General features: G+C 41.2%; 1 protein-coding gene and 1 long non-coding RNA gene across 5 annotated transcripts in view; one reads left to right on the top strand and one right to left on the bottom strand.

Moving 5' to 3' along the window:
• Positions 1–17,199, top strand: part of LOC139797841 (uncharacterized) — an 86,611-nt gene extending 69,412 nt beyond the window's left edge. Inside the window, exons 4-5 of the long non-coding RNA XR_011726591.1 lie at positions 10,703–10,812; positions 17,157–17,199. This is a non-coding gene — a long non-coding RNA (uncharacterized lncRNA). The remainder of the gene's footprint in view (positions 1–10,702; positions 10,813–17,156) is intronic.
• On the bottom strand, positions 615–24,230 carry WDR75 (WD repeat domain 75). 4 transcript variants are annotated; one of them, XM_071747796.1, is made up of 21 exons: positions 23,833–23,981; positions 23,541–23,670; positions 22,567–22,632; positions 21,475–21,568; positions 19,464–19,588; positions 19,093–19,163; positions 18,431–18,547; positions 17,332–17,420; positions 16,363–16,521; positions 15,523–15,582; positions 15,317–15,432; positions 14,721–14,893; positions 13,123–13,286; positions 10,894–11,077; positions 9,681–9,775; positions 9,183–9,278; positions 8,445–8,614; positions 7,791–7,850; positions 6,846–6,989; positions 6,675–6,766; positions 615–1,220 (listed from the first exon to the last, which is right to left on the bottom strand). In XM_071747796.1, exons 1-21 carry the CDS (start codon positions 23,916–23,918, stop codon positions 1,205–1,207), a joined length of 2,307 nt encoding a protein of 768 aa, XP_071603897.1. In that variant the 5' UTR covers positions 23,919–23,981; the 3' UTR covers positions 615–1,204. The 4 variants fall into 4 exon arrangements, with proteins under 4 accessions (XP_071603897.1, XP_071603896.1, XP_071603894.1 ...); XM_071747795.1 differs by lacking the exons at positions 615–1,220; positions 23,833–23,981 and adding exons at positions 4,759–5,029; positions 24,221–24,230; XM_071747793.1 differs by lacking the exon at positions 615–1,220 and adding an exon at positions 4,759–5,029 and having other exon boundaries at positions 23,833–23,980.
• Positions 24,231–25,433: the final 1,203 nt, after the last annotated feature.

Below are 25,433 nucleotides of genomic sequence, written 5' to 3'. Positions count from 1 at the left end.
GACTCAGGATTTCATGCTGAGCTGCTTTACAATAACACAAATTTCACAGAATGGGTTGGGTTGGAAGGGACCTTAAAGATCAGCTATTCCCAACCCCCTGCCACGGGCCAGGGACACCTCCCACCAGCCCAGGTTGGTCACAGCCTCATCCAACCTTGAACACTTCCAGGCAGGGGGCAGCCACATCTTCCCTGGGCAACCCTGATTGGAATAAGGATTTTTTTGGTGAAGATGCATTCTTGTGACCTATTTCCCCCTTTACACTCTCAATAAAGTAGTTAAAATCCCAGAGAATTAATTAAATGTCTTTCGCAACCTTGTAAGTGAGTAACCCTGCTGGCTAAATTCCAGGGTACAGGATTATAATCTCTATCCCTTAACTCCTTCAAGAAATGCTGTGCAGAGGCTGGAACTAATGCCTGCTTCATCTGATCTGAACTGGGGCATCTGCAGAGGATGCTGCCCTGCTGAGAGCCTGCACCTGCAGGGATGTTTGCCAAGCAAAGCTCCTGCCTCAGCTGGGATAGAAATTGCCACTTTTGCTTCTGCCATCACCAAAAAAGCCCCCAGCAGATTCTAAAGGTAAGCAAGAAATACAAGCCAGGACAGAGAACAGGACAATGGGGAAACATTTATCAGGATTAAATGACCCTGACAAAATTTTCCCTTGAAATTATAAGAAATCATCCAGAACAATATTTGACTTATAAGAAATTAGCCCAGAGAAAGTCTGGAGGGTAATTCTGATACTTCTGAGGGCTGAGAGAAAAGCAAAAATGGAAGTTTAAAGGAGATTAAGTTTTTAATAGGAAACATAGCAGCACACTTTGATATTTTTTTTTTCAAAGAGTATTATCAAAGAAGTTTACAACATGGAAGAACAGAATAGAAATTTCTTAGGGAAAACTGACTGTCAGAATCAGTAAACATTGAACAGGTAGATCAGAGCATGGCTTTTACTAGAGGTTTACAAAATTAGACAAATATCTGTCAGGAATAAATGTACCTTCCTCTGCTTCAGGGCAGGAGGGTGGACTAGAAGGTCTGTAGAAGTCTCCCTGAGTTATTTTTCAAGTTGTTGTTTGCCTCTGTCCTGTTCTCTGCTGATTCTAACTCTGGCTTTAAAAGGCTCAATGCAGACTGGGACTGGGCAGATTGAGATACCTGAAAGAGGCTCCCCCAAGGTCAGGCAGCCAGATGACTGTTAAGCAGCAACACACCTGAAAGACAAAGATCCAGGTGATGCTAAAACATGCTGCACATTTTACAGTTATTTTTTTTTCCCCCTCTTCTTAAACAATTGAAAAAATATAGCTACCAAGTTCAGTAATCCCAGCCTGGAAAATAACTTTCCTGCCAAGCCTGCCCACCAGGGACCAAGGTGTGTTTTGGAGATGTTATTTACCAGGATCCAGTCTGGGGCCACAACATCCCAGCAGAGACTTTAAATCTCTCTGGGACTAAGCTTGGCTGGAACCAGTGGGTTAAAATTATTGCCCACCTCTCCTTCTTAGGGCAGCACCTGAGCAGCATCACCCAGAAGCAGCATCTCAGTCAAATTCCCCTGCCACAATGTACTTCATTTTTTTAGAAAATAAATAGATAATATTTATATTTTTAGAAAATAAACTTCAGGTGCTGAAGTTTCATGTCCTTGTGTTTATCTGACCCTTTTCTGAGTGGGAAATTTAGGAAGTAAGCAATTTCCTTCTCTTTGTGCCCCTGGCACAGTCTGTCCTTCAGCCTAAAGAAAGCTGCTGACCTGGGCTGATGCACAAGGCACCCATGGTTATTTGGCATACTGACTTTTTGTATTTTTAATTTGATATAATTTGATTACCTATTGCATTTGTCATGCAAGTTCAGTCCCTTTCTCTATTTTTTTAACATTAATTTTTTTCTGATACGGAATAAGAAAATCTTTATAAAGAAGCCTTTAGAAGGAAGAAGCAGAAGCCAAGAAGTAAAATTAAGATTTTCCTTAGGGCATTGCAGTAAATGTGAAGAACTCTTATGGCCACTGATATACACAAGGTTTAAAAAAAATTTAAAAAAAGAACAACAGTAGGATACAACTTTTTTAAAAAGAAACCATTCCAAAGCAGGCATAGAGAGATGAGCTGCAGCCCTCCCTATTAATTCTTTATTTGAGATACTTGGCAGAAAATGTTTTCTGCCATGTTTCTGTTGGTCAGAATGTGCCTTCTGAATGCAGTAAATCCCTGCCCAGAAATATAGAAAAAACATACACATAAAACTCCAGAGCAAGGCCTAGCTTTGTTATCCCAGGTTGTTCAGTCTGGTGAGCAAAGCAAATCAGATTTAGTAAAGAGGAAGATGAGAAAACATAACCCTATCAACTATTACCTTTTCTTGATGAAGATCTCTAACAAACTCTTCCTGCACCATCTTTAGGTGCTGGGTTACTTCTCAGTTGTCTCTTGTCCATCACTCCTGGTTATTTGCCAGTAAAGCACTTTACTTTCACAAGTTAAAAAAAAACAACAAACAAGCCCCTGACAAATACTGAGATTTCCTTCTCACCTTTAAAGTCACCCCTGGGTGTTGTTGACACAGCACCACAATGCCAGGCTCTCAGGAACCCAGCTCCTATTAAACAACATGGATATGGATCTCCTTACTCAACTTCCACTTGTTTTTCCACAGAGCTGAAATCCCTTCCTTGGGTAAGGAAGAAGGTTGAAACCTCTCAGTGTTTCTTTCCTAATTTTGAAGGGAGTGAAACAAACAAACAAACAAAAAAACCCAAACCCATCCAAAGAACAAAGCAAACACAATAAAAAGTTTTTATCTTTTTTTTCTGTGCTTCCTATTTTTAAAACTCTCTGTGTTTTCAAACCCTCTCATTTCTCAGTTAGTCTTAATGCATTTTTCCTATTGGTTCTGTTGAAACTTCTCATTTAAGGAAAAAAAACCATCAGGTCCAAGGTCCTGAAAAGGCTGTATCAGTTCAAGATCTGTAGATAGGAGGGATGGAAATAAAAGTTGCAGAATATTTGGGGAGCTGTGATTTTTCCTTTTAGCTGTGTAGATCAGAAGATTTTCCAAACAGATGCTATAAAAAGGGAGAAAATGCATCACCAGAAAACTGGCTGCAGTTATGACAGCATTAGTGTGTTTTCCTTCTCCTGCTAAGTCTGAGATAGAACTACAAAAGCTCTGAACTTTAATTGAAAAAAATTCTGAAAAAACTTTAAAAAATATGTATTATTTTTCTGTCACACTGAGGCCTATGAACAATAAACCACAATGGCTGAAATATGAAAAACTTTCCTTAGTACTACATTAATTGTAAATATTAGTCTTATGGAAGTAAACTGTTAGAAGAAAATGTTGTCCCACCCAGTCTAGCCAGTTTTGTCTGAAACTGCCACAGTAAATGGGGTATTTTTCAAGTTTATGGCTGCTTAGAAGGAAATAGAGAAAGCAGGAAATGCACCAGCACTGGACACTTCAGCCAAAGCTGATGAAACAAATTCTAAGTAAGGCTCTATGTCAAATGAAGTGTTTCTGCTCCCTGTGTTTGGACAGCCATGGCATTTTGTAAATTTACAGAACAAAAGAGGGCACCCATTTTTTCCCCTTTTCTATAGTAATTAATTTAAAACTGATTTTTGCCTTTAATTGAGCCAGCCCTCAGCCCTCCTGTAGACTCCCTTTTAATGGTTCCTTTCACTGGCTGCTTAGGAGTGACTGCTGTGTTCTGGAGTGTGTGGTCTCTGTCTCCATCTGCTTTGAAATGCACTCCCTGCCCCTATTATTTTTTTTGCATCTGTGTTAAAATTCCAGAAGTAAACCTTCCAGCAAAATCCATCTGCATTGCTTTCCCTGGTGGCTAAAGGATGAATTTCAAGGGTTTCTATACAGAGATAAAGGAGAGATTTTTGCCTGTAGGATCCCCCCTCCAGAAAGCCACAAACTGCCTTCCAAGACCTGGTGTTGGAAAAGGAGAGAGGGGGAAAAGCTCCTCCACTTTGTTTCCACTGCATGGTCTTCCCTGACAAGAGCTGAATTATCCTTCCAGTTTCAACATTTTTGAGTGTTTTTAGCAAACTGTTGTTTCCTGAGAGCTTTTAGTGAGCTGTGTAGTTTCTACCAGCTCAGCTTCATCCTTTGACACCTCAGGAGATTGCATTCCCTTCCAGGCCTTCAGATTTACTGCTTAAAACTGCTCAGGAGGCTGCCAGGAAAGCAACACAGCTCCTGCCACAGGGCACAGCTTTCCTGATGCTTGGAAAGGTTTCATTCTGCTCTGATCCATCCAAGCACCCTGTACCTAAGGATTTCCACATTCTATGAGCAGCAGGAAACAAGCAGGTATTTATGGTTTGGAATCAGGTGTTTGAAGCCATCTCTCAGTTGTCTCAAGAGCCAGAGAGGAAATCCTGAGGAGGAAACTTGTTATTTACCTGTGTAACTCAGCACTACAAAGATTTCCCCTACCAGATCTTGAACTGAGCAGTCTGATTAACCAGAGCAGTTTGCTGCTGATGCTTTGGCCCAGCCTCAGGGAGGCAGATTTTCAGCAAAATTACACCTGAGCTGCTAACTAATCACAAGTCAGATAATGAAACTCAGTTTTGGGGAAAAAACAACCCCAGGGGTTAAAAGTTTTCTAAGGTCACAAAGAAAACCCAGAAGCAGAACCAACTTTTCCAAAGTTTAATATCTCCCCCCAGTTTTCTTTTCTTATGGAAAGAGAAGCTGCTAAAATTTATAGCCAAAAGGACTTGAAGATTTTTCTGAAGAAAATTTAATCCACAAAGCTTCAGTTTACAGTATAAAAAGCAAAATGTCTGTTTAGAAAGCTGATATCCAACTGTAGTCCATTTTTCTTATTTTTCGTAGCTCTCTTTCTTGGGATTTAGAGACTTTACAAGTCATCTCTCCTAACAATTCCATAGGATTTGTATCATCTTGTTCCATTTCAGTAACATCTCTTTCCTCATCTGAATCCTCCTCTGTATTTTCACTTTGCATTTCTACTTCATCAGCAACTTCTTCAACACTGTAATGAAGATGAAATTATCATACTAACAGGTACTTTCACATAATTAACACTATAGTTATCATGCAAACAACTAAGAAAACATTAGGTTTTAATTTTTTTTTTAAATCTTGGGCTACTGCCTATTACACTTCTCTTGCCATCTCAATGAGAAGCCATTTTTCAAATAGCTGTCCTCTGTTTTAAGCAAATTGAAGAAATAAAATATTTTTCTTTCTCCAAGTGTAATACCTGTCACACCAGGCAAATAAGCATCAGGCAAAAAGTCACAGTCTTACACTCCTACAGGGATTAGAAAGACTGGAGACACTGGTAGGTGAGATAATAGGCAAGAAGGCCATTCTTCTCTCCCAAATCTGAAAAAGGTGCCATGGTCTTAAAAATTGCTACAATAGGAGCCAGAGTGCTCCTATAAAAAAAAAAAAAGTTTGTTTTAAACATAGGGAGGGGCTTAAAGTGGCTGCTCCCTTCTGGTTTCAAGGGCCCCATCCTACAGCCCTTCTGTGTAACCTGAAGTGCAGAGTCACACCAATTACCAGTGTCAAAGTACAAGCTCCACATGTGCAAATATTTACACAGGCCACTGAACTCCCAAATTTTTCAGGACTGAAACTCCATGTAGCAAGTTCCTACATAGATTTTTTTTAGATTTTTTGTGTTAGATTTTTTTCCAGTTATTTGTTGGTGTGGCAGAAAGACTTTTTGCATGTGTGTGTCACCCAGCAATACCAACCAACACAGTGGGGCAGAACTGATGGTATTTTTTTTAGGGCAGAACTTAATGCACAGGTAAAAACCACTCAAACTGGTGTTTTTTTTTCTGGGTAAATCCTGGCAGTGTCAACCAACCTCACCCCAGTCTTCACAAATATTCACTGCAGAATGGCAGCTGATAAAAAAAAATGGTGTTTTCATCTTGAGAGTTTCTTTAAAGAATAAATTGTACAAGAAAGCACGAGCATTTTTAATTGGCTTCAGCCTAAGTGACAAAATATGAATCATAATGCAAGACTGGAGTCATAATCCCTGTGCCTGCAATAATTTTCTAGAGGTTCCTCTCAAGAGGAGCAAGCTACACTATGTTTTAAGTACCTATCACACTACTTAACCCATTAAATTGGGATGAATACAGTGTAAGAGATGCTTAGCTAGCTGTGTTCACACTGTACACTCACATTTTGTAGCTTAATGAGGGCTGAAGTTTGAGTTCTAAAACTTTTTTAAAGACTAATTGTAAGGATTAACTTCTTGGTCTATCTAAAATTTTTCAGGAAGTCCCCATAATATCAAATAATGCTGAGAATGTGACATTTCTCCAAAAATAAAAAAACATTAAATCCCTGGAATAAAGTCAAATTCATAAAGAACATCTGAGTACTAAAGGCAACATTGTGCTTACTGGCATTTTATGCCAAATAACAGTAAAAATAATAGCAACAGAAGAGGCAATAGACTGAAGAGCCTGTCCCTTTGTGTCCCAAAAACCTGAGCTGTTTTTAAAAATCTTGCCACAATAAAGTGTTCCACTAACTTCTGTCAGCAGAAGGACTAAGAGTGTTACAAAACTTCTTATACAGGTTAAACAAATACGTACATAATTTAAAATAACTTCAATAACTAAGCAACATTCTTTTATTTTTCTTACCTTTTGTTCTCCTTGGGGATGAGCAATGAATTAATAAATATAGGGCAGAGGAAGGAAGCAGATGGCAAAACATGTGCTGGAGTGTGCAAAAGCTGAAAAGATAAACCAGAAGCTTTGTGAAAGCTTTGTTTGTTATGATTGTGTTTGTGTGCTTACTGTCATGACTCCTACCTCTTTGACAGCAGGTGAGTCTTGCTCAGGCTTATTACCAACAACTCTTTTTCCAAGGTCTGTATCCTCTTGTGACTGCTGCTGTCTGTGCTTTCCCAACAACAAGCTAAATGGGGTCACAGGAAGGGTTTCTTCTACTGCCAGCTTGAAAAATACAAAGTTAGAATTTTAGAGTCACAAATCTCAGGTTCTAGCTCAGTTCAAGTTACCAAAGTCCAGCCTCAACTAAGCCATGTGGCTCTTGGTCCTCATTCTCTGACAGGAGAGTCCTACACAGAGGTAATAAAACTCTGCAGGATCTGGGCCCCAGAATCCCAAATTTTAATTGCCTGATGTACTGATTTCCAAATCCAAAAGCTGGTGCACCTGCTGGAAAAATTAAGTATGGTTTCCTGATTCCACTTATGATTAAAAAGATAATTGATACCCCCAGCATCATCTGCTGAGTTACTTAATTTTGTAACTGGCACCAAAATCAAATTTCCCAGACTACTTCTCCCCAGCAGTACATACTGGAATGTCATTTCCTTCTCACTAATATGTCACCATTGACTGACAACTCCTCATCCTCACCAGGAAGCACAGTTCAGGCCATGCTCAAGGTTCCAATTGCTAATGAAACCAAGCTGAGGAAAGAGCTTCTTCAAACATCAAGTGGTTTTGCTTCATTTGTGTAGCCTGAATCCTTTTAGAAGAGTATCACTTTTTTTGTCCAGAGGTAATAAGAAAAAGAGGGAGTGTTTTTCTAGTACTTCTAAAAAGGTTTTTACAAACAGCAATTCTGTCAAAAAATAAGCAAATAGAGATTACTGCCCCATCAGCTGAGTGCCTATGACTCCATCTGAGGTGTTTTCATGACAGCAGGAAATCTGCACCTGACAGACTATCACCAACAGAATTTTGGACTGTTCTGTACATCTCTGTCAGAACTTCCACAAGAAGTACCTGTTTGCTTGATGGTGTAAGCCTTTCTTCTAGAGACTTTGTGCTAAGTGTCATTAGTTCCTAAAAAAAAAAAAAAAAAAAAAAAAAAAAAGATGTAGCAGAGTATAATATGTGAAACTGCTTTTCATATTTTTATACTTTGTCTCCAGAAGCTTCTGTCTGGCCCAAAAGCTTTTGACAGTCAAATGGAAGAGGCAAACACATCCTCTTCCTCTCTGATTTATAAAGAAACAGGAAGGAAGCAGGCATGGACCCAAAGGCCCTAGGACAGGCTTTTTTTGAGAAATACCACCCACCCACAAATTACAGGGAAAACTTGAGTATCTCATGAAACATGTGGATAATCATCAAGAACAGAGCTTCTGGGTGGCTGTTCAAGTTGAACAGCAGAGGCAAAGTTCCCCAATTGTGTAGTTTCTTGTGTGAATGAGGTAGCAGAATTTGTTAGGAGTAGAAAACCTGTAAACAACCAACTTTCAGCTTAAGCTGTTTGGAGAGTTGAAAGCTTTTTAGGAATGAACAAAGCGTGGTTTCTGCTGTCTTGAAATCCCAAGGAAACCTTAAACTCAACAGCAGAACTCTTAGATTTATATCCATCTGCATTCATGAAAGTGCTGCTTCCCCAGGAATCACCTCCCAATCCCCACTCCTTACTTGTGTGTCTGTAAGAAAAAACAGTTGGGACCTTCTTAGCCAAAGGTATTTTTCTGTGCCAATCACTTCAGGTTCATCTCTTGGAACAAAGGCAGCAAGCTGGATCTTTTCTTTACAAAGGTTTCTCTGGATGTAGATTGGCCATTGCTTGTTTGGTTTAAACACAAACACTGCAAAACCAAAAATGTATCCTCTTTAAATCATGGGATTTCTAATTTCCTGGATAGCTGTCAAATCCCTCTGTCTCACAGGCAGTAACAGCTGGGCAGGATTGCCTTAAAGCACTGGTTTGCAAAAACTGTAATTGGATAACCTGCACTGCAGGTTTCACAGAACTCCAATCCAGAGAACATACCTGGAAATTAATTTTTCTGTAGAACAGTAGTTCCAGGAAGAGTAAGCAGGATTTACAGTTAAAGCTCTAAAATGTAGCTGTACAGTTCAGGCAGTTTTGCATTTACAAAAGAGGGTCAAGAACACACAAGACCCTCACCCAAAGGACATGGTTAATCATGTGCTGTCTCCTACACCAGAAACTTAACTGCTGGAGGCAAAAATGAGGAGCCAAGAGGCTTTAGTGCTGCTGTCAGACATGGCTCAGCCTTCCAGAGGTGCAAACTGACTGAAATCAGTCCAAAAGCTTTCACAGGGCTGAATTCTAAGAAAACCTTTTCTGGAAATTATGCTTTCAGAGTTTTAAATTCCACTATTACTTTTCAAAGAAGCCTTTGTACTTACAGCTGGACTCTTTTGAGAGCCAGGAGATAGCAGCAATGTATTCTGACAGAGGATCAGGCTGCAGAACTAATATGTTGAGGTGGGCACTCCATTCCACTGAAAAGCAAACAGAGCAACAGCCAGGCATGAAAGGAAAGCATTGAGTCCTTTCCCACTGCTTTGCCAAACAAAAGGTCAAATGGGAAAGACACACAGGACCTTGACCTCTGGAAGAGTCAAGACACTTCATTTATTCACAGTGAATAAAAATACACAAATATTAGCAACTTCTACATAAATGTTGGCTCACCCATCATCTAAGAATTTACTACACGTGCACACAGAGCACACACACACACACACTGGACAGGACTCTGTCTCCACTGAAGTATAAAAAATCATTGCATTTCCACAGGACATTTTGTAGGGGGTCCATCTGGAATCAAACCCCAATTATTTTAGGGTTTCATAGCAAATCAAGTGTTAATACATTTAAACATGCATTTAAGCTGGTCTTACATGCACAGCTCAGCAGGTTCCAGCAACACAGAAAGCCATTATCAGTGGCACCAATAAGGTACTTGGAACATGTTAGTCTCCCAAAGCAGATGTTCCTACAGAAGTAAAAAGTCAAAACAAGTTAGTGACCTTCAAATTTCACCTTTATTTCTCTATGGAGTAATGGTTCACAAGTCACAAAAACATTCAGTTATGATTTATGATGTTTAAATAAGGAGAAGTTTGCTTTTTGCTTTCACTTCAAGTGGAATGAAAGTTTACACACAACAACCCCAGAGGTCTGGGAGATTTAAGAGCATGCATAAATCTATAAGGACTATGTGTTCCTCCAACATTCTGATGTCAAGGCATGATTCTAAGGTCTTAATTACAAACCCTGAAGTACTATTCAGTGTTCACAATGAGACTAGAAAATAAATTCAATAATTAAAGAATTTCTACTTGAAGCACTAGAAAGAAAGTAGTTAAAAGGGTTGTTTTTACAGGCTGCTCCAACTCAAGGAAGCTTGTGATGTGTTTTCACTTATTTTATTTTCTCATTCTCTTGACTGACAATAATAGAACAGCTTTTTAATTTCTAATGCCATGGTGTTTTCAAAAAAACAAGTAAGGGATGGAATTGCTGTATTAAAGCATAGCCTTGTGAAGTTTTGCAATTAATACAACCATTGAGTACAGTCCTCCAGTAATTAATTACCCTTTAATATAGCATATAGTACAGGCTAAAGAGGAGCAGCTGTCCTGGGAAAAGCTTGGTATTCTACCAGGCTATCAAGAGAAGCTTTATCTATAGATACAGCAAAGATGTGGTTTAAACAACTCCCATGGTTTTCCTGCAGACCAGTTTTAGACTAATTTTTCTCAATTTCTCATCTTAGAGGACCAGCAAACAAAACTGACCTGATCACATAAAAGAAAAGCTTACAGACATGCACATAAGAAGATGGAAGCAAGAATTCTCCTTATCTTTCTATGATTCTTTAAAACCCTGTGATCAAACAATGCTTTGTTTTCCATTTTAGGTGTGTCCTGGCAGCAAGTGCATGAAACACCTCCACCATTACTGCTTTAATGACTTTGAGAAGCAAGTTTCAGAAGCAGTCAGAAAAACACATGCCTGAACATATACAAAGTCTTGGACCAGCTATGAATGGATTCTCTCTCTTCTAAGAGTTCAAAGCAAGACATGAAAAGCCAGATGAAAAAAACATACCTTAATTTTCCAGTTGGGTAGCAAAATGTACACTTGAGATCCCAAGAAACTGAATCCCATACAGTGACAGTTTCCTCAAAGCTGACAGCAAGCAAAGAGCCATCTTCTGAGAAACAGCAGTTGGTAGCTTGGTAGCTGTGGTAGCTGCCTACAAAGTCACAGCTCCAGCTCACACTTTGTTGTGCTGCATTGAATAAACAAGCTTGTTAATTCAAGTCAACCCATGAAGAAAGAAGAATTCAAGTATTCTGGCTGCAAAATAGGGTCAAGAGCAAGAGAGTTTTGGTTCAGAAGGTTTGTATTTTTTAAGAGCATAGAGAATCTACAAGAAGCATCTAGCAGGTTTTCCATTGGTCCTCAGTTTTGCAGTTTGAATAGTGAATGCTGAGGCTGACAGCACAATACTCATGTTTCCTTTGCCAACTACATTAACTGTGCTCTCAAACAGGCAGGTGTTAGAAAAAGAAAAGATACTGCAGTAGATTTGACATTTAACATTTGAGACATCCTGTTCTTGCACGTGAGCATTACTAAAAATTTGAAGATAGGTTGTATTTGAGCCCAACAGAGCTCACAGTTCATTTACATAAAGTCTGAGGATCACAAAGTGACCCATCAGCATTCTCCCTTGTGGGACACCTCTCCCACTGGTGATAATTACCAGAAAATAAACAAAAGCAAAGTGATGTACTTACCACATACCATACGTTTCCCAGAACAAATAAAAGGATACAGAATGCTTTTGAAACACATGAGTAGGGTGAAGAAAGGGAATAAAGTTCACCCTCTGCTAAGATACCTTTTATATAATGGCTACAAGTTGATGATTAAAAGAACTGCCTGAAAAAAACAGCTAGAAACAATTTAAACTGCACGGCACCATCTAGAGGCAGAACGAGAGAGCTGCAGCAAATAAAAACATTCTGAGGTGAAGGCTGCAGATGAAATATTTATTGTTTTTGCTGCACAGAAGCCTGCAGCATGTTCAGTCTTTCTACCTGAGCATTCCTACCCTATCCCTGCTGGGCAAAGACACCAAAGAAGTCAGCACTAATCTGTACTTCTACATGTCATGGAACAGAGCTCTGTACAGTCCCTTAAAAGCAAGCAAAAAAACCCCAAAGGGGTCAGTCAACAATCTTGTTGAAGGAAACAGATCCTATTGAGTTCCAATATGGCATTCAAGACTAACTATCTGCTTAATTTAATCTAGGCTTAGGGTCATTTATAAGCAAAAAAGAAAAAAAAACCCAAAACCTCTTTCAAATACAATTGAGGGAGTTGCTATTAAGTAAATATATGCATAACTCCAAATAAATAATCACAAGCTTTTGTTTTTCTTCTCATGAGCAGCCACTGTTGAGGAGCAGTTTGGTAAGAGAAAGTCAATTAGGCAAAGTCAATTTTTCCAAATGGAAACCTGAGTAGTTCAAAATGGAAACTTTTGAACATATTCACACCTGCCTGATGACCAGATCATCCTTGAGGTCCCTTCCAACCTGACATTCTGTGTTTCACATCTGTTTGGGAGGATGAAAAGATAAGGACATCCAAGTGGCAGGAAAGTTCCAGCTCACTGAAGTGTGCCTGGCACAATAACAACATTTAAGTAAAAGGAAATGAAGAAGCTGGAAATCTTTTGTATTTCACACCCAAAGTCACACAGAGGAAAACACAGATCCCTCCAGATGTTCTGTTTGAAACAACTGAACATCAGCATGCATTTTGAGAGGTGAAAGTTGATCACTGATGTATCCTGGAAGTGGATCCCAAATATCCATCCTTGGGCAAATACCTAATGGGAAGGATGTTCAAAAAAATGAACTCTGAAGTGGTGGAGCTGCAGAATGGCAAAGTGCTGTTATTTTACCCTAAATCAGCTAAAACAGAGCAACACATTTCTGCATCCTGTTCCCTCCAACAAAAAGACTGCCCAGCAGGGAAAAAATCCTTACCACAAACCATCCTTCAACCAAAGCCCCACAGGCTGCAGTGGGCTCAGCACAGTCTCTGCTATCTCAGGAACCTCTATCTCAATCCATAACACTGCACACCTCTGGGAAAACTCCATCACAGAGGCTGCTCAGGAGAACACAACACTCCACACACCAGCAGGAATAGATAAGTGCATGGGACAATGCCTGGTTTAGAAGGGATGAAGTTAGGATCAGAATTTCTACAGAATGGTACCAGGTAGCAGGAGTTAAGTCACCTTTTGACCATACTCACCCTCTGGATCTGTGTCTTCTACCATCACCCAGACTTTAAAGACACAATCTCTGCCAGTTGTTACCAGTACCAGAGAGTCATCTTCCAGTTCATCCATGTCACGAAAGCACATGTCTGTTATGTGGTCCTCATGGGGCATATTTATCCTGGTATTCAGCTTAAAGCTACAGGAAAAAAAGGAGGAAGGTTTCAGTCTAAGGAAGATTTCAGTCTAAGGAAGATTTCAGTCTAAGGAAGATTTCAGTCTAAGGAAGATTTCAGTCAAGGAAGATTTCAGTCAAGGAAGATTTCAGTCAAGGAAGATTTCAGTCAAGGAAGATTTCAGTCAAGGAAGATTTCAGTCAAGGAAGATTTCAGTCAAGGAAGATTTCAGTCAAGGAAGATTTCAGTCAAGGAAGATTTCAGTCAAGGAAGATTTCAGTCAAGGAAGATTTCAGTCAAGGAAGATTTCAGTCAAGGAAGATTTCAGTCAAGGAAGATTTCAGTCAAGGAAGATTTCAGTCAAGGAAGATTTCAGTCAAGGAAGATTTCAGTCAAGGAAGATTTCAGTCAAGGAAGATTTCAGTCAAGGAAGATTTCAGTCAAGGAAGATTTCAGTCAAGGAAGATTTCAGTCAAGGAAGATTTCAGTCAAGGAAGATTTCAGTCAAGGAAGATTTCAGTCAAGGAAGATTTCAGTCAAGGAAGATTTCAGTCAAGGAAGATTTCAGTCAAGGAAGATTTCAGTCAAGGAAGATTTCAGTCAAGGAAGATTTCAGTCAAGGAAGATTTCAGTCAAGGAAGATTTCAGTCAAGGAAGATTTCAGTCAAGGAAGATTTCAGTCAAGGAAGATTTCAGTCAAGGAAGATTTCAGTCTAAGGGGAATCTGGAAGGGGCAGGGAGAGGTGGAATCAAGGAAACTTCTGTCCAGTGACACAGCTAAATGGCATCACATTTACAGACTGGATTTTCCTGATCAGCACTGAGACAGGATGATCACTGAGCAAGCATCACTCAAAAGTTCACCCTAGCTCTGGGTGGTCTTTTCAGCATTTCAGACCAGTCACATAGCTACTACACAGATGAAATTTTGCTTTGTTTCTTCAAGAAAAAAAACAATTTATAGTCAAAGTACAATTTTTAATTTTTTTTTGTAACTAAGAAACTAAGGGAAAATGCAATGGACCAGATGCATGTTAGCTAAAGAAAAAAAATCAACAATCAAATCTTAAGTACCTGTACCCTAGATGGACTAACCAAGTAATTATGAATTTCTAGACAGAGGTGGGAAAACTGACCAAGCTTTAGAACCATTCCATCAAGTCCATGACTTTTAATACCAAGTTGCTATGTGAATTAAAACTCCTCCAGTTAAACCAGCCTGATTAATACATATAAAATCAGATTCCAAGCAATTATTTCCAACCTGTGTTTATTTCAACTCTGTGCATTGTTTCAGATGTGTGCTCCATGCATGCTAAACTCTCCCTAGGATCTTTCCTAGAGTTCTATTCCCTCATCTGGAAAAGCTCTGCCTTTGTGCAACGCAGCCTGCAGAGACATTTGTGGGATACTTTAGATTTTGACACCCTGGAGGGTGTCAGCTCCTTTATCCTCACCTTTGTGTTTCTTCATCATAGAACCACAGCTTCAGCTGTAACTCAGGGTCAGTTGCTTCTTCTCTCTCCTCTACTGTTGCCAACCACTTGCCTTGTGCACTAAATGCAATTTTTACCAAGTCAGTTTGGTTTAAACCTGCCTGGTGAATGTATTGTCGCTGCACAATATCCAACTGCAAAACAAGACCAAAATTAAATTTAAAAATTCAAGTGGAGATTTTAAAATGTAATTCACAAAACCACAAAAGATATCCTGAAAGCACTGAATGCCACTGGGCTGTGGCATTAAAAAAACGTGGGGAAAGTTTAATTGGGGCTTGTACATTCCATGCTAATGTTAAGTGTAGAAAAGAATCCAAACAGCTATTTTAGAGGGATTTTTTTCTATAGATTTTTGACATTTAACATGAACAGCACACTATTTTGAAATATTTATTCAACTGTCAACATTTAGCTCTGCTTAACAAGTAAAAGTTTGTGACAGAGCTGAAAACAGCACAGAATCCAGTCTCATGGTATATCTGCCATATTAAGTCTTCAGATAAATTCTGAGACTGAATAAATTAAAAATTTTAGTACAGGTCCACCCAACTTACACTGAAAAGCTGTTGGTCAGTTTGAAGACAATAGAACTGCAAGTGGCCAGGCTCTCCATTCAGGACCAAAGCTTTGGTTCTAGGATCAACTACTAAACCAGTCTTGAGATCTGTACCTGGAACAAAACATCAGATGACAGATGACTCCAGATGGGAAATGGCAGGTCCTGCCCTCCTGAGGAAAATAAATTTGATAATAAACTTACTTTTGATTAGGCCTTGAATACTTTTGGAAAACCTTAGGTTGCTGTTGATGATTGTAATTCCTGAAAGAAAAGCAGATAAAATGTTGCAAAAGTCTTCTGCAATGTAACCAGGCTTCATGGTGGGAAAGGGACTTAACCAACTGTACTTAATCCTATAAATTTATATCTTTTCATAGAATCCTAGAATCCTAGGGGTTGGAAGGGACCTCGAAAGATCATCTAGTCCAACCCCCCCTGCCAGAGCAGGGCCCCCTAGAGTACATCCCCTAGGAACGTGTCCAGGTGGGTTTTGAATGTCTCCAGTGAAGGAGACTCCACAACCCCCCTGGGCAGCCTGTTCCAGGGCTCCGTCACCCTTACAGTAAAAAAATTTCTTCTGATATTCAACTTGAACCTCCTATGCTCCAATTTACACCCATTACCCCTTGTCCTATCACTGGTCACCACTGAGAAAAGCCTAACTCCATCTCCCTGACACTCACCCCTTACATATTTGAAAACATTGATGAGGTCACCTCTCAGTCTCCTTTTCTCCAAACTAAAGAGACCCAGCTCCCTCAGCCTTTCCTCATAAGGGAGATGTTCCACTCCCTTAATCATCTCAGTAGCTCTGCAATTTATGGCACCCCTACATTAAGGTGAAAAGCCAAGTTACAGCCTCTGTCAGGCAAATTTACAGAGCTGATGAAAGCAAAAGATCACTTCAGCATCTGCTCTTTCAGACCCACACTGAACTTGTGTGCAGGATCTGGTTCATTCATCTGAAATAACAAAACACAACTCATACAGATTTGGATTTAATTTTGCATTAAGTGATTCTCAAGTGTGTTTTTGGCTTACTGTTGTCCTTATGCAAGGTGCAGGTGAGGGCACCATCTGGGGACACAGAGATGTATTCAATGGGAGATCCCAGGCGAGGAAGGAAATCCTTCTGACGGTCTGATACATTGAGCCACAGAACCAGAACAGATTCCACTCCCCCACTCAGCAAGTTGCTTCCTTTTCCAGAAAGAAAAATGCAGTTAGAGGTTTTGGTTACAAAAAATGCCATCAGCATCCATGTTTACAGTGACAAGCAATTTCACAAAAAGCTTTCTTGAACTCTCACAGACCCAGCAATTACTCCTCCTCTCCAGCCTAGGCAACACACAGAGATATATTTTTCATTATCCCATCTTGAATTACTACAGAAACTTGGATCATATAATAAGAATTTGTGCCTCCAGTAAAATGTAAAGAATGCTCTGGGAGTAGCAGATCCCATTGCTTTCTCAATCAGCTGAATATCTGTGTTAGCATACAGCTGAATTGTTCTCCTTGTATCAGAAGTACTTTGCAGTAAGAAGTATCTTAAGGAGGACAGTTCAGATCACACAATTCAAGTGAAAGTTAACTGTATTTTTGCCACTATGTTTGAGTTCAGACAAGACTGGCTTGTTTTATCTGGATGCAAGTAAGACTCCAGCAAGAACTTACCACTATTAGTAATGAACTGCTGGGGGGAGACTTGAGGTAGGGTAAAAAGATAAGAGGAGAGCTCAGATTTTACATTCTGCCACAGAAGGCAGGTATTTTACATAATAAATAGCAATAAATGTATCAAAAAATAACAACTGTTTCCATTTTTATTTCAGATCCTACCTGGACATATTTAAAACTCAATATATTAACTTGTTGGTAAGTGGAGGAACTACCTCCTATGGATTTTCTCCCACCCTGGCCCAACTCTTCAACTTTGAAAGTTTGTTTGGTTTTTTTTTTTAACATTGTTTCAGAGTGTTTTTGTTTTGCTTCCTTTCTTCTACTCACCCTCCACAGAAAAAGCCAAGTCCATGACAGTATCGTGGTGCCAGTGCAGTGTGGAAAACGTGTACTCTTTCTTGTGGTGAAAGTTCCTCCTGTGTGGGGAGGAGAACAGTTCTTTAAGCACAACACAGCAACTGGAAGGAAATATTGAGCTGAATCAAGCACCATCCCCTCCTGACTTCTGCTCTACAGTTCCTTGTAGCTCCAGGGATGCAAAGGGAGGGAAGGAACCACACCAGCTCCAGTGCCCTCTGGGTGCATCTTGTTCTTAACCACACAGTTCCACTCGTGTTCTCTCCCTGCCCATACATCAGGGGGTATTTCAGCTGCTCCTGCACTAGTTTTCAGTTTGGACTGGTGAAGCACAGCTTGTCAGGGATATCTCCCCATCTGAGGCTGCAGCATCACTGCTGCAGCTGCACCTGACTTGCAATTCCTTCCTCGTGGTGACTCCTGAAAACAGCACCACTGAGGACAACTGAGACTGCCCTGCTCAGCTCTGCTCAGGTTTCCCTCACTTCCCAGAGTCACACCAATTTATGGGGGGCACTGCAGTCACACCAATTTTTGGGGGGCACTGCAGTCACACCAATTTTTGGGGGGCACTGCAGTCACACCAATTTACGGGGGGCACTGCAGTCACACCAATTTACGGGGGGCACTGCAGTCACACCAATTTATGGGGGGCACTGCAGTCACACCAATTTATGGGGGGCACTGCAGTCACACCAATTTTTGGGGGGCACTGCAGTCACACCAATTTTTGGGGGGCACTGCAGTAACACCAATTTTTGGGGGGCACTGCAGTAACACCAATTTATGGGGGGCACTGCAGTCACACCAATTTTTGGGGGGCACTGCAGTCACATCAATTTATGGGGGGCACTGCAGTCACACCAATTTATGGGGGGCACTGCAGTCACACCAATTTATGGGGGGCACTGCAGTCACATCAATTTTTGGGGGGCACTGCAGTCACACCAATTTGGGGGGGCACTGCAGTCACACCAACTTATGGGGGGCACTGCAGTCACACCAATTTTTGGGGGGCACTGCAGTCACACCAATTTGGGGGGGCACTGTTCCCCCCCAGGGTGCATACCAGAGGCGAATCTTCCCATCAGCATGGCCAGTGGCAATGCAGTCCTCTGTGGGATGGCAGGCAATGCAGCTGAAGTGACTGTTGCCACTTTTTGTCTTCATTCCCCCCACAGCAAACCTGCAGGAGTTCAGAAAGCAACTTGGATTATCCCAGCTGGTTTTTGTTTGGTTGGAAAAGGATCAACTAATGCACACAAAAATTATTCTGATTAGCAGAACTAAACAGCTCGCAGTTGTTACAGTTCCAAAAAAAAAAAAAAAACCCACCCAAAAACTAAAAAAACACCAAAAATCAGAAAAAAAACCTTTTGTTTCTCTTATTTCATTAGTTCTTTGCCTTCAATCAAGCTGAAATATTTTTTCCTTCTTTCTTCTTCCACCCTTCCTTCCTCTCCCTGCCTGTTAACTATGTCACTTGTTTCAGCCCAGCATCAGCCTAAGCACTGAACTGAAAAAAATACATTCCAGAGCTGAAAAGAAATTCCCAGTGCCATCAGCTCACTCTCTGCCTCTATGGAAAGCTGTTCATAAACCAACTACACCCCCTCCAGCATAAACCCAAATGGTTGCTGACAAATATAAAATAACTCATGTGCATATCACCAGTTAACAGGCATCTATGATCTGTTGGACTGAACTGGTACCTGACATTTTCATTCTTACCTGTTCAGCTGTTTCTGTTTAAAAAAATAAACTTGGAGATTAACCTCCTTCACTGAGGCCACGTATTCACCCTGTTGTTGAAACACAAGTTAGGAGACACAGACTGTGTTCTTACACATGCAAGAAAATGTTTCTCTACAAAGTACTTAAAAGGGGAGATAACATCATGGGAAAATGTTAATTTTACTTTACATCAGTTAATGCAAGTGTTGGGGGGGAATTTTTTTTTAAACAAAAGCAAGGGTAGGTTTTACAAACACAGGGATTAATTTCATTTCAATTTTGTTTCAGTGCTGCTGGGATTATATTAAAAAAAACCCAACTCTATCCAACACCCAGAAGAATCAAAGAACCCCAGAAGGTGAACATACTTCTCTTCCAAATGCAATGCACTTTGGGGATGCAGCCACATCATCCAAAACCACTGACAGCTCCCTGGCTTCCAAATCCTGTCCTGCTCCCTTTGTCAGCTTAACTGACACCAGCTGGAATGCATCTGAGCACAGAAAAATCTGTTATCACCAGGTTTTTACAAACAAGTTGACACACATCCCTTATTAAAGGGATTTACACCCTTTCTACTGTAAAGTTAACACGTGAGCACCCTCCAAGGGTTACAGTAAGCTTGAAAATTGTTTGTAACACCTTTCAAAAAAAGCACTGTTTTGATCAATTGTGTTGAAGAGTGAGGACTAGACCACGTGTAGCACTGCAAGTGTAAGCAGAAAGCAAGGTGTGTAATTTTTGCTCTGAGCTGACACTTGTAGCAATACAACAGAATTTGAAGATGTATTTATATTTATTTCAGATAAAATTATAGAAAGAAACATCTAGGCATGATGCTAAACAGGACAAGCTGAGTTATGTTAATACTGCTTAAGGTAGAAAAGTAAGCTCAGGTGCTGTAGCACACCCTGTGTCAGGGGCAGCACTGCTTAAAGATTTATTGCATCTCCAGCACCAGAGAGATGCAGCACATGCTTCAGAAAGGAAGACAAGCACTCTTCTAGATAAATATGAAACCAAAACAGATTTATCATGAATGAAAACAGAATGAAAACAGAATGAAAACAGAATGAAAACAGAATGAAAACAGAATGAAAACAGAATGAAAACAGAATGAAAACAGAATGAAAACAGAATGAAAACAGAATGAAAACAGAAGAAAACAGAAGAAAACAGAAGAAAACAGAAGAAAACAGAAGAAAACAGAAGAAAACAGAAGAAAACAGAATGAAGAGAATGAAAAGAGAATGAAAAGAGAATGAAAAGAGAATGAAAAGAGAATGAAAAGAGAATGAAAAGAGAATGAAGAGAATGAAAAGAGAATGAAAAGAGAATGAAAAGAGAATGAAAAGAGAATGAAAAGAGAATAAAAAGAGAATAAAAAGAGAATAAAAAGAGAATAAAAAGAGAATAAAAAGAGAATAAAAAGAGAATAAAACAGAATGAAAACAGAAGAAAACAGAATGAAAACAGAATGAAAAGAGAATGAAAAGAGAATGAAAACAGAAGAAAACAGAAGAAAACAGAAGAAAACAGAAGAAAACAGAAGAAAACAGAAGAAAACAGAAGAAAACAGAAGAAAACAGAAGAAAACAGAAGAAAACAGAAGAAAACAGAAGAAAACAGAAGAAAACAGAAGAAAACAGAATGAAAACAGAATGAAAACAGAAGAAAACAGAATGAAAACAGAATGAAAACAGAAGAAAACAGAAGAAAACAGAAGAAAACAGAAGAAAACAGAATGAAAACAGAATGAAAACAGAATGAAAACAGAATGAAAAGAGAATGAGAAGAGAATGAGAAGAGAATGAGAAGAGAATGAGAAGAGAATGAAAAGAGAATGAAAAGAGAAAAGAGAATGAAAAGAGAATGAAAAGAGAATGAAAAGAGAATGAAAAGAGAATGAAAAGAGAATGAAAAGAGAATGAAAAGAGAATGAAAAGAGAATGAAAAGAGAATGAAAAGAGAATGAAAAGAGAATGAAGAGAATGAAAAGAGAATGAAAAGAGAATAAAAAGAGAATAAAAAGAGAATGAAAACAGAATGAAAACAGAATGAAAACAGAATGAAAACAGAATGAAAACAGAATGAAAACAGAAGAAAACAGAAGAAAACAGAATGAAAACAGAATGAAAACAGAATGAAAACAGAATGAAAACAGAATGAAAACAGAATGAAAACAGAATGAAAACAGAATGAAAACAGAAAAAGGAAGGTACAAAATCCAGGGCTGCAGATATCTGTCATAGGAGCTAAGAATTATTTTATAAATTAATGTATGTCCCTTCCAGCCCCTGACACTCTGGGATTAAAGCAGATGGCAGCAGCTCAGAGCCAGCCTGAGTCCCCTCATGGCTGATGAGAATCACTCTGTACCTCCTTCCCCATTCTTGGGGGTTACAACAAACACAGAGTCCTCAGAACCAGGAAGTGCATACAGTGCCAGGAGTTTGGATCCTACAGTGAAAGTCTGAAAAAAAGAAGAGTAAGAAGGTCAGACAGTTTTAAACTTGTGAGTATGGTTCTGAACAACAAATAAATCTGAATTTCTGCACTCAGGAAGACACAAGTGCCTTAAAGAAGTCTTAATGTATTCATTAAAATGCTCAGTCCCAAGGCAAACAGAATTCCAAGACCTTTATGTTGTCAAGGATTAATACAAATGTTAAAACTAATAAAATATAAGACATCAGGCTGAATAAAAACCCCAAACCTGCCTTAGTCCCAGTGCAGAGCCCACCCACAGCAAAGTGCCTCAGTTTAGCACAAAACAGAAGCAAGAAGACACTTCCCAGCCCTGTTCCCAAGCCCCCACAACAACTCCAACTGCCACCTCACAAACTGCAGCAGCTCCCCAGGAGCCACCCTGGACACTGAACTGCAGCAAGTACCAAAGTTAGGGTGTCAGGACATGTCCCATCTTTTTCCTCCCTAAAAGATCCCCAGGAATTTCTGCAGTGGCAAAGAAATGAACTCCCACATCCCATTGCTGCCACCCAGAGGTGCCTTTCAGGGTCTCAAAACTGATTTGTGCTCATTTGTAGCAGCAGCTGCACTCTCTACAACTCCCTGAAAGGAGGTTGGAGCCAGGGGGGGGTTGGGCTCTTTTCCCAGGCAACTCTCAGCAAGACAAGAGGGCACAAGAGGTCTCAAGTTGTGCCAGGGGAGGTTTAGGTTGGACATTAGAAAGAATTTCTTTCTGGAGAGGGTGATCAGCCATTGGAATGGGCTGCCCAGGGAAGGGGTGGATTCTCCATCCCTGGAGATATTTCAAAAGAGCCTGGATGTGGCACTCAGTGCCATGGGCTGGGAACTGCAGCGGGAGTGGATCAAGGGTTGGACTTGATGAGCTCTGAGGTCCCTTCCAACCCAGCCAGTTCTAGGATTCTATGATTCTATTCTATGAAATCCTTCTTCTGCCATCTGTGGGCCAAGAATAATTCCAACCAGAGGAATAACTGCACTTACTTTAATGGGAATCCCATCCATAAAGTCCCACAGCTTAATGGTGCCATCGAGGGAGGAAGAGTAGAGCTGAGGAAAACAAAGAAGATGTTAAGGTTATACATCAGAGTCAACTTTTACATAAATTCACAGCTTAAAAACTGAAGATTGGTCAATGGAACTGCAATTCCAACTGATCAAAGACACAAGGCACAGAGCAGCTGTGCAATGGAAACACAACATTATTATTCTGGCTTGAAATACAACACCTTCAGGAAGTGTGGAAAAAAACACCCAACAGGCATTTGCATTTAAGCACTTGAGGCTAAACAGAGTATTCTCAAATATCAGTGATGTGAACACCCTGTAACATTTACATCAGATTTACATTTACATCTAATTTACATTTACAAAAAACATCTACATCAGCTTTTGGTCCATATACATGCAGATGCAGTCCACCCTGCCAGAGAATTCTTATTTACAGGCACACACATAAAAATCCCTCAAGAAAACAGGAGCAGCAGTGAACATGGAAAGTAGGCTGCCAGTGACTGGGAAACTGCAGAGATTTGGTCAAATGATAATCCCATTATCAGTCCCTGTATCAGCAGATAGAGAAGAGTGGGAAGCACCAACCACAGCAAATAGAGCTGATCTCACACCCTTCTTTTCTCCCTTTAATCACACAAGGAAAAAAAAATAAAAATTAGGAAATTTTTCTGTTATTCCATTCTGTGGGTGTCATCCACACGATGTTTCACATCTTTTTGTGTAGAAAACAGATATGACATTTACTCTTCCGGGCAGATTTAGGAGAAACATTTGCTGGGCAACACTAAATCAGAGGGGTTGGAAGGGGACCTCCTACTTCCAACCCCCCGAGTGGGGACTGAATAAACCCTCCGGTACTACAGTCACTACAATCGCTTCCCTCTCGTTCTCAGACTGCCTCCAGCCCCCCCAAAGCCGGGCAGGGTTCCGCAGCACCCCCAGACCTGCATGTGGTTGTGGGGGTTGAGCTGGATGCCCGTCACCAGGTCGCCGTGTCCCCCCATCAGCCGCAGCGTCTCCTCGGTGGCCAAGCTGTACATCTTGACGAAGTCTCCGGAGGCGCAGAGCAGGTACCTGGAGAAGACAAAACCCGTCACCCCGACGCCATCTCACCAGGGCCCCCGGGTAACAGGCCCGCGGGGACATCAGCCGGACAGCTCCCCCCCAACCCGGCGCTGCGGATCTCCGGAGCGCCTTTGCCGAGGGTGTAAGAGCCGGATCCCCAACCCCACTTGCTTGCAATCAGCGGAGAAGACAGCCCTGGCGCCATGGAGGCTGCTGCCACCGCACCGCACCACGCGTAAACCCGCGGCCGCCACCATCTTCCCCGGAACTCCCCCCCCCTCCAGACGGGGCGGCCGCTCTAGCCCCGCATCCCTGACGGGACTCTATGGTGTGGGGGGAATCCCTGGGAGCCGATGCTGATTGGCTCCTCGGCTGCGACGCGCGCTGGGCGGGCTGCGCGCGCCCCTAGCGGCCGTTAGGTCGTTCGTTCCTGTCAGGCGCGGCACGGACCGCTGGTACCGCTGGTACCCCCCAGAGTTCTGCCGAACCCGGTGCTCTGCCCACCCCAGCCCTCCCCTCCCGTTAGAACTTCTATTCCCGAGCCCTGGAGAAGCGGTACCGCTCATTCTCCCGCCGACACGGCAACTCTTGTTGGCCCTGGGTCCCCCAAGCACATGCCGGTCTCTCCGTGTCCCCCCGTCTGTCGCACCGTCGCACCGTCTGTCAGGCGACGGGAAGGGGGAGCCCTCAGGCTGGCGCTGGGATGGAGCAGGGGTGATAATCCGAAGGGAAGAACGCGTAACTCCCTCTTTGAAGTCGTCAGGCTGCGCAGAAAAAAACCAATAGGTAAATGCTGTGTTAAAACCCCGGTTATTCACCGACTTGGACGAGCTGCGGTTTTGCTGAGCTACTGAGAACACGGTGTTCTCGTGTCTGAAGGAGAACTGTCAGAAGCCATCCGAATGTCTGGAATATGGGGTTATTTATGGTGTCTGGGCCCTTCACTCCTGCGTTGGAACAGCAGTCACCATTCTTGCGCAGCTGTGTATTTTCTGGCTGCTGTTTACACTCTTGAAACCATCTCTGGCACGCTTGAAATTGACCCCTAAACAGTCCCGCTTCAAACAACAAAAACAGGTGTATTTGGAGGGCTAAATTGTGGTTATCCTGCTGTAGGGCAAGTTGTGTCCTCTTTGTAATTTCTGACATTACTCCGGTTGGGAGGTTAAGTGAGGACTGGGTGGGGAGAGGGAACTCCTTCACCCAGAAGCTTGGCTCCTCACCCCAAATGCTTCTAAAATTTAACACTGCACACTTGCTGGAGCTGAGAGCAGAAGTGACAAGTTCTGTGTCATTACGGTGTTGGGCTTAACAGCTGGGTGATTCTCTCCTTCTGTTGAATGTTTTGGGAAGTGGATGCAGATGCACTCTGGTGTTCTTCCTGGGTGGGACAGATAGTTCTGAGCCCCAGATGCTGGGTAAAACCAGTGTTCTGTCTCTGGAAAAGCAAGATCTCTAGGAAAGGATAGCCCTTCTAATTTAATCCACTTTAATTATCTGAGGGGGGAAAATCCTCTCATCTCTTACAGTCTGAGTCTACACTAAATCTAGTCAGGCTTAATTAACACACAGAAACTTGGCCTATTTGGTGAGGGAGAAAGGCAACTCATGCATCTTGATGCACATGTTTTTATTAAACTGTTGTAATGCTCATTTAATTTTATCTTTTTAAGAAGTCAGTCATAAGCTTTGAAAGTAATGAACCATACACCCAAACTAGGATATCATAATTGCCAAATGGTCTTTTGCTACTGAAATCACATTAGTTGTAG

Source organism: Heliangelus exortis, chromosome 6, assembly GCF_036169615.1.
Source record: "Heliangelus exortis chromosome 6, bHelExo1.hap1, whole genome shotgun sequence".
Taxonomy (NCBI): Eukaryota; Metazoa; Chordata; class Aves; order Apodiformes; family Trochilidae; genus Heliangelus; species Heliangelus exortis.
Note: the sequence above shows the minus strand (reverse complement) of the source record. Positions and strands in the feature narration are given on the sequence as shown.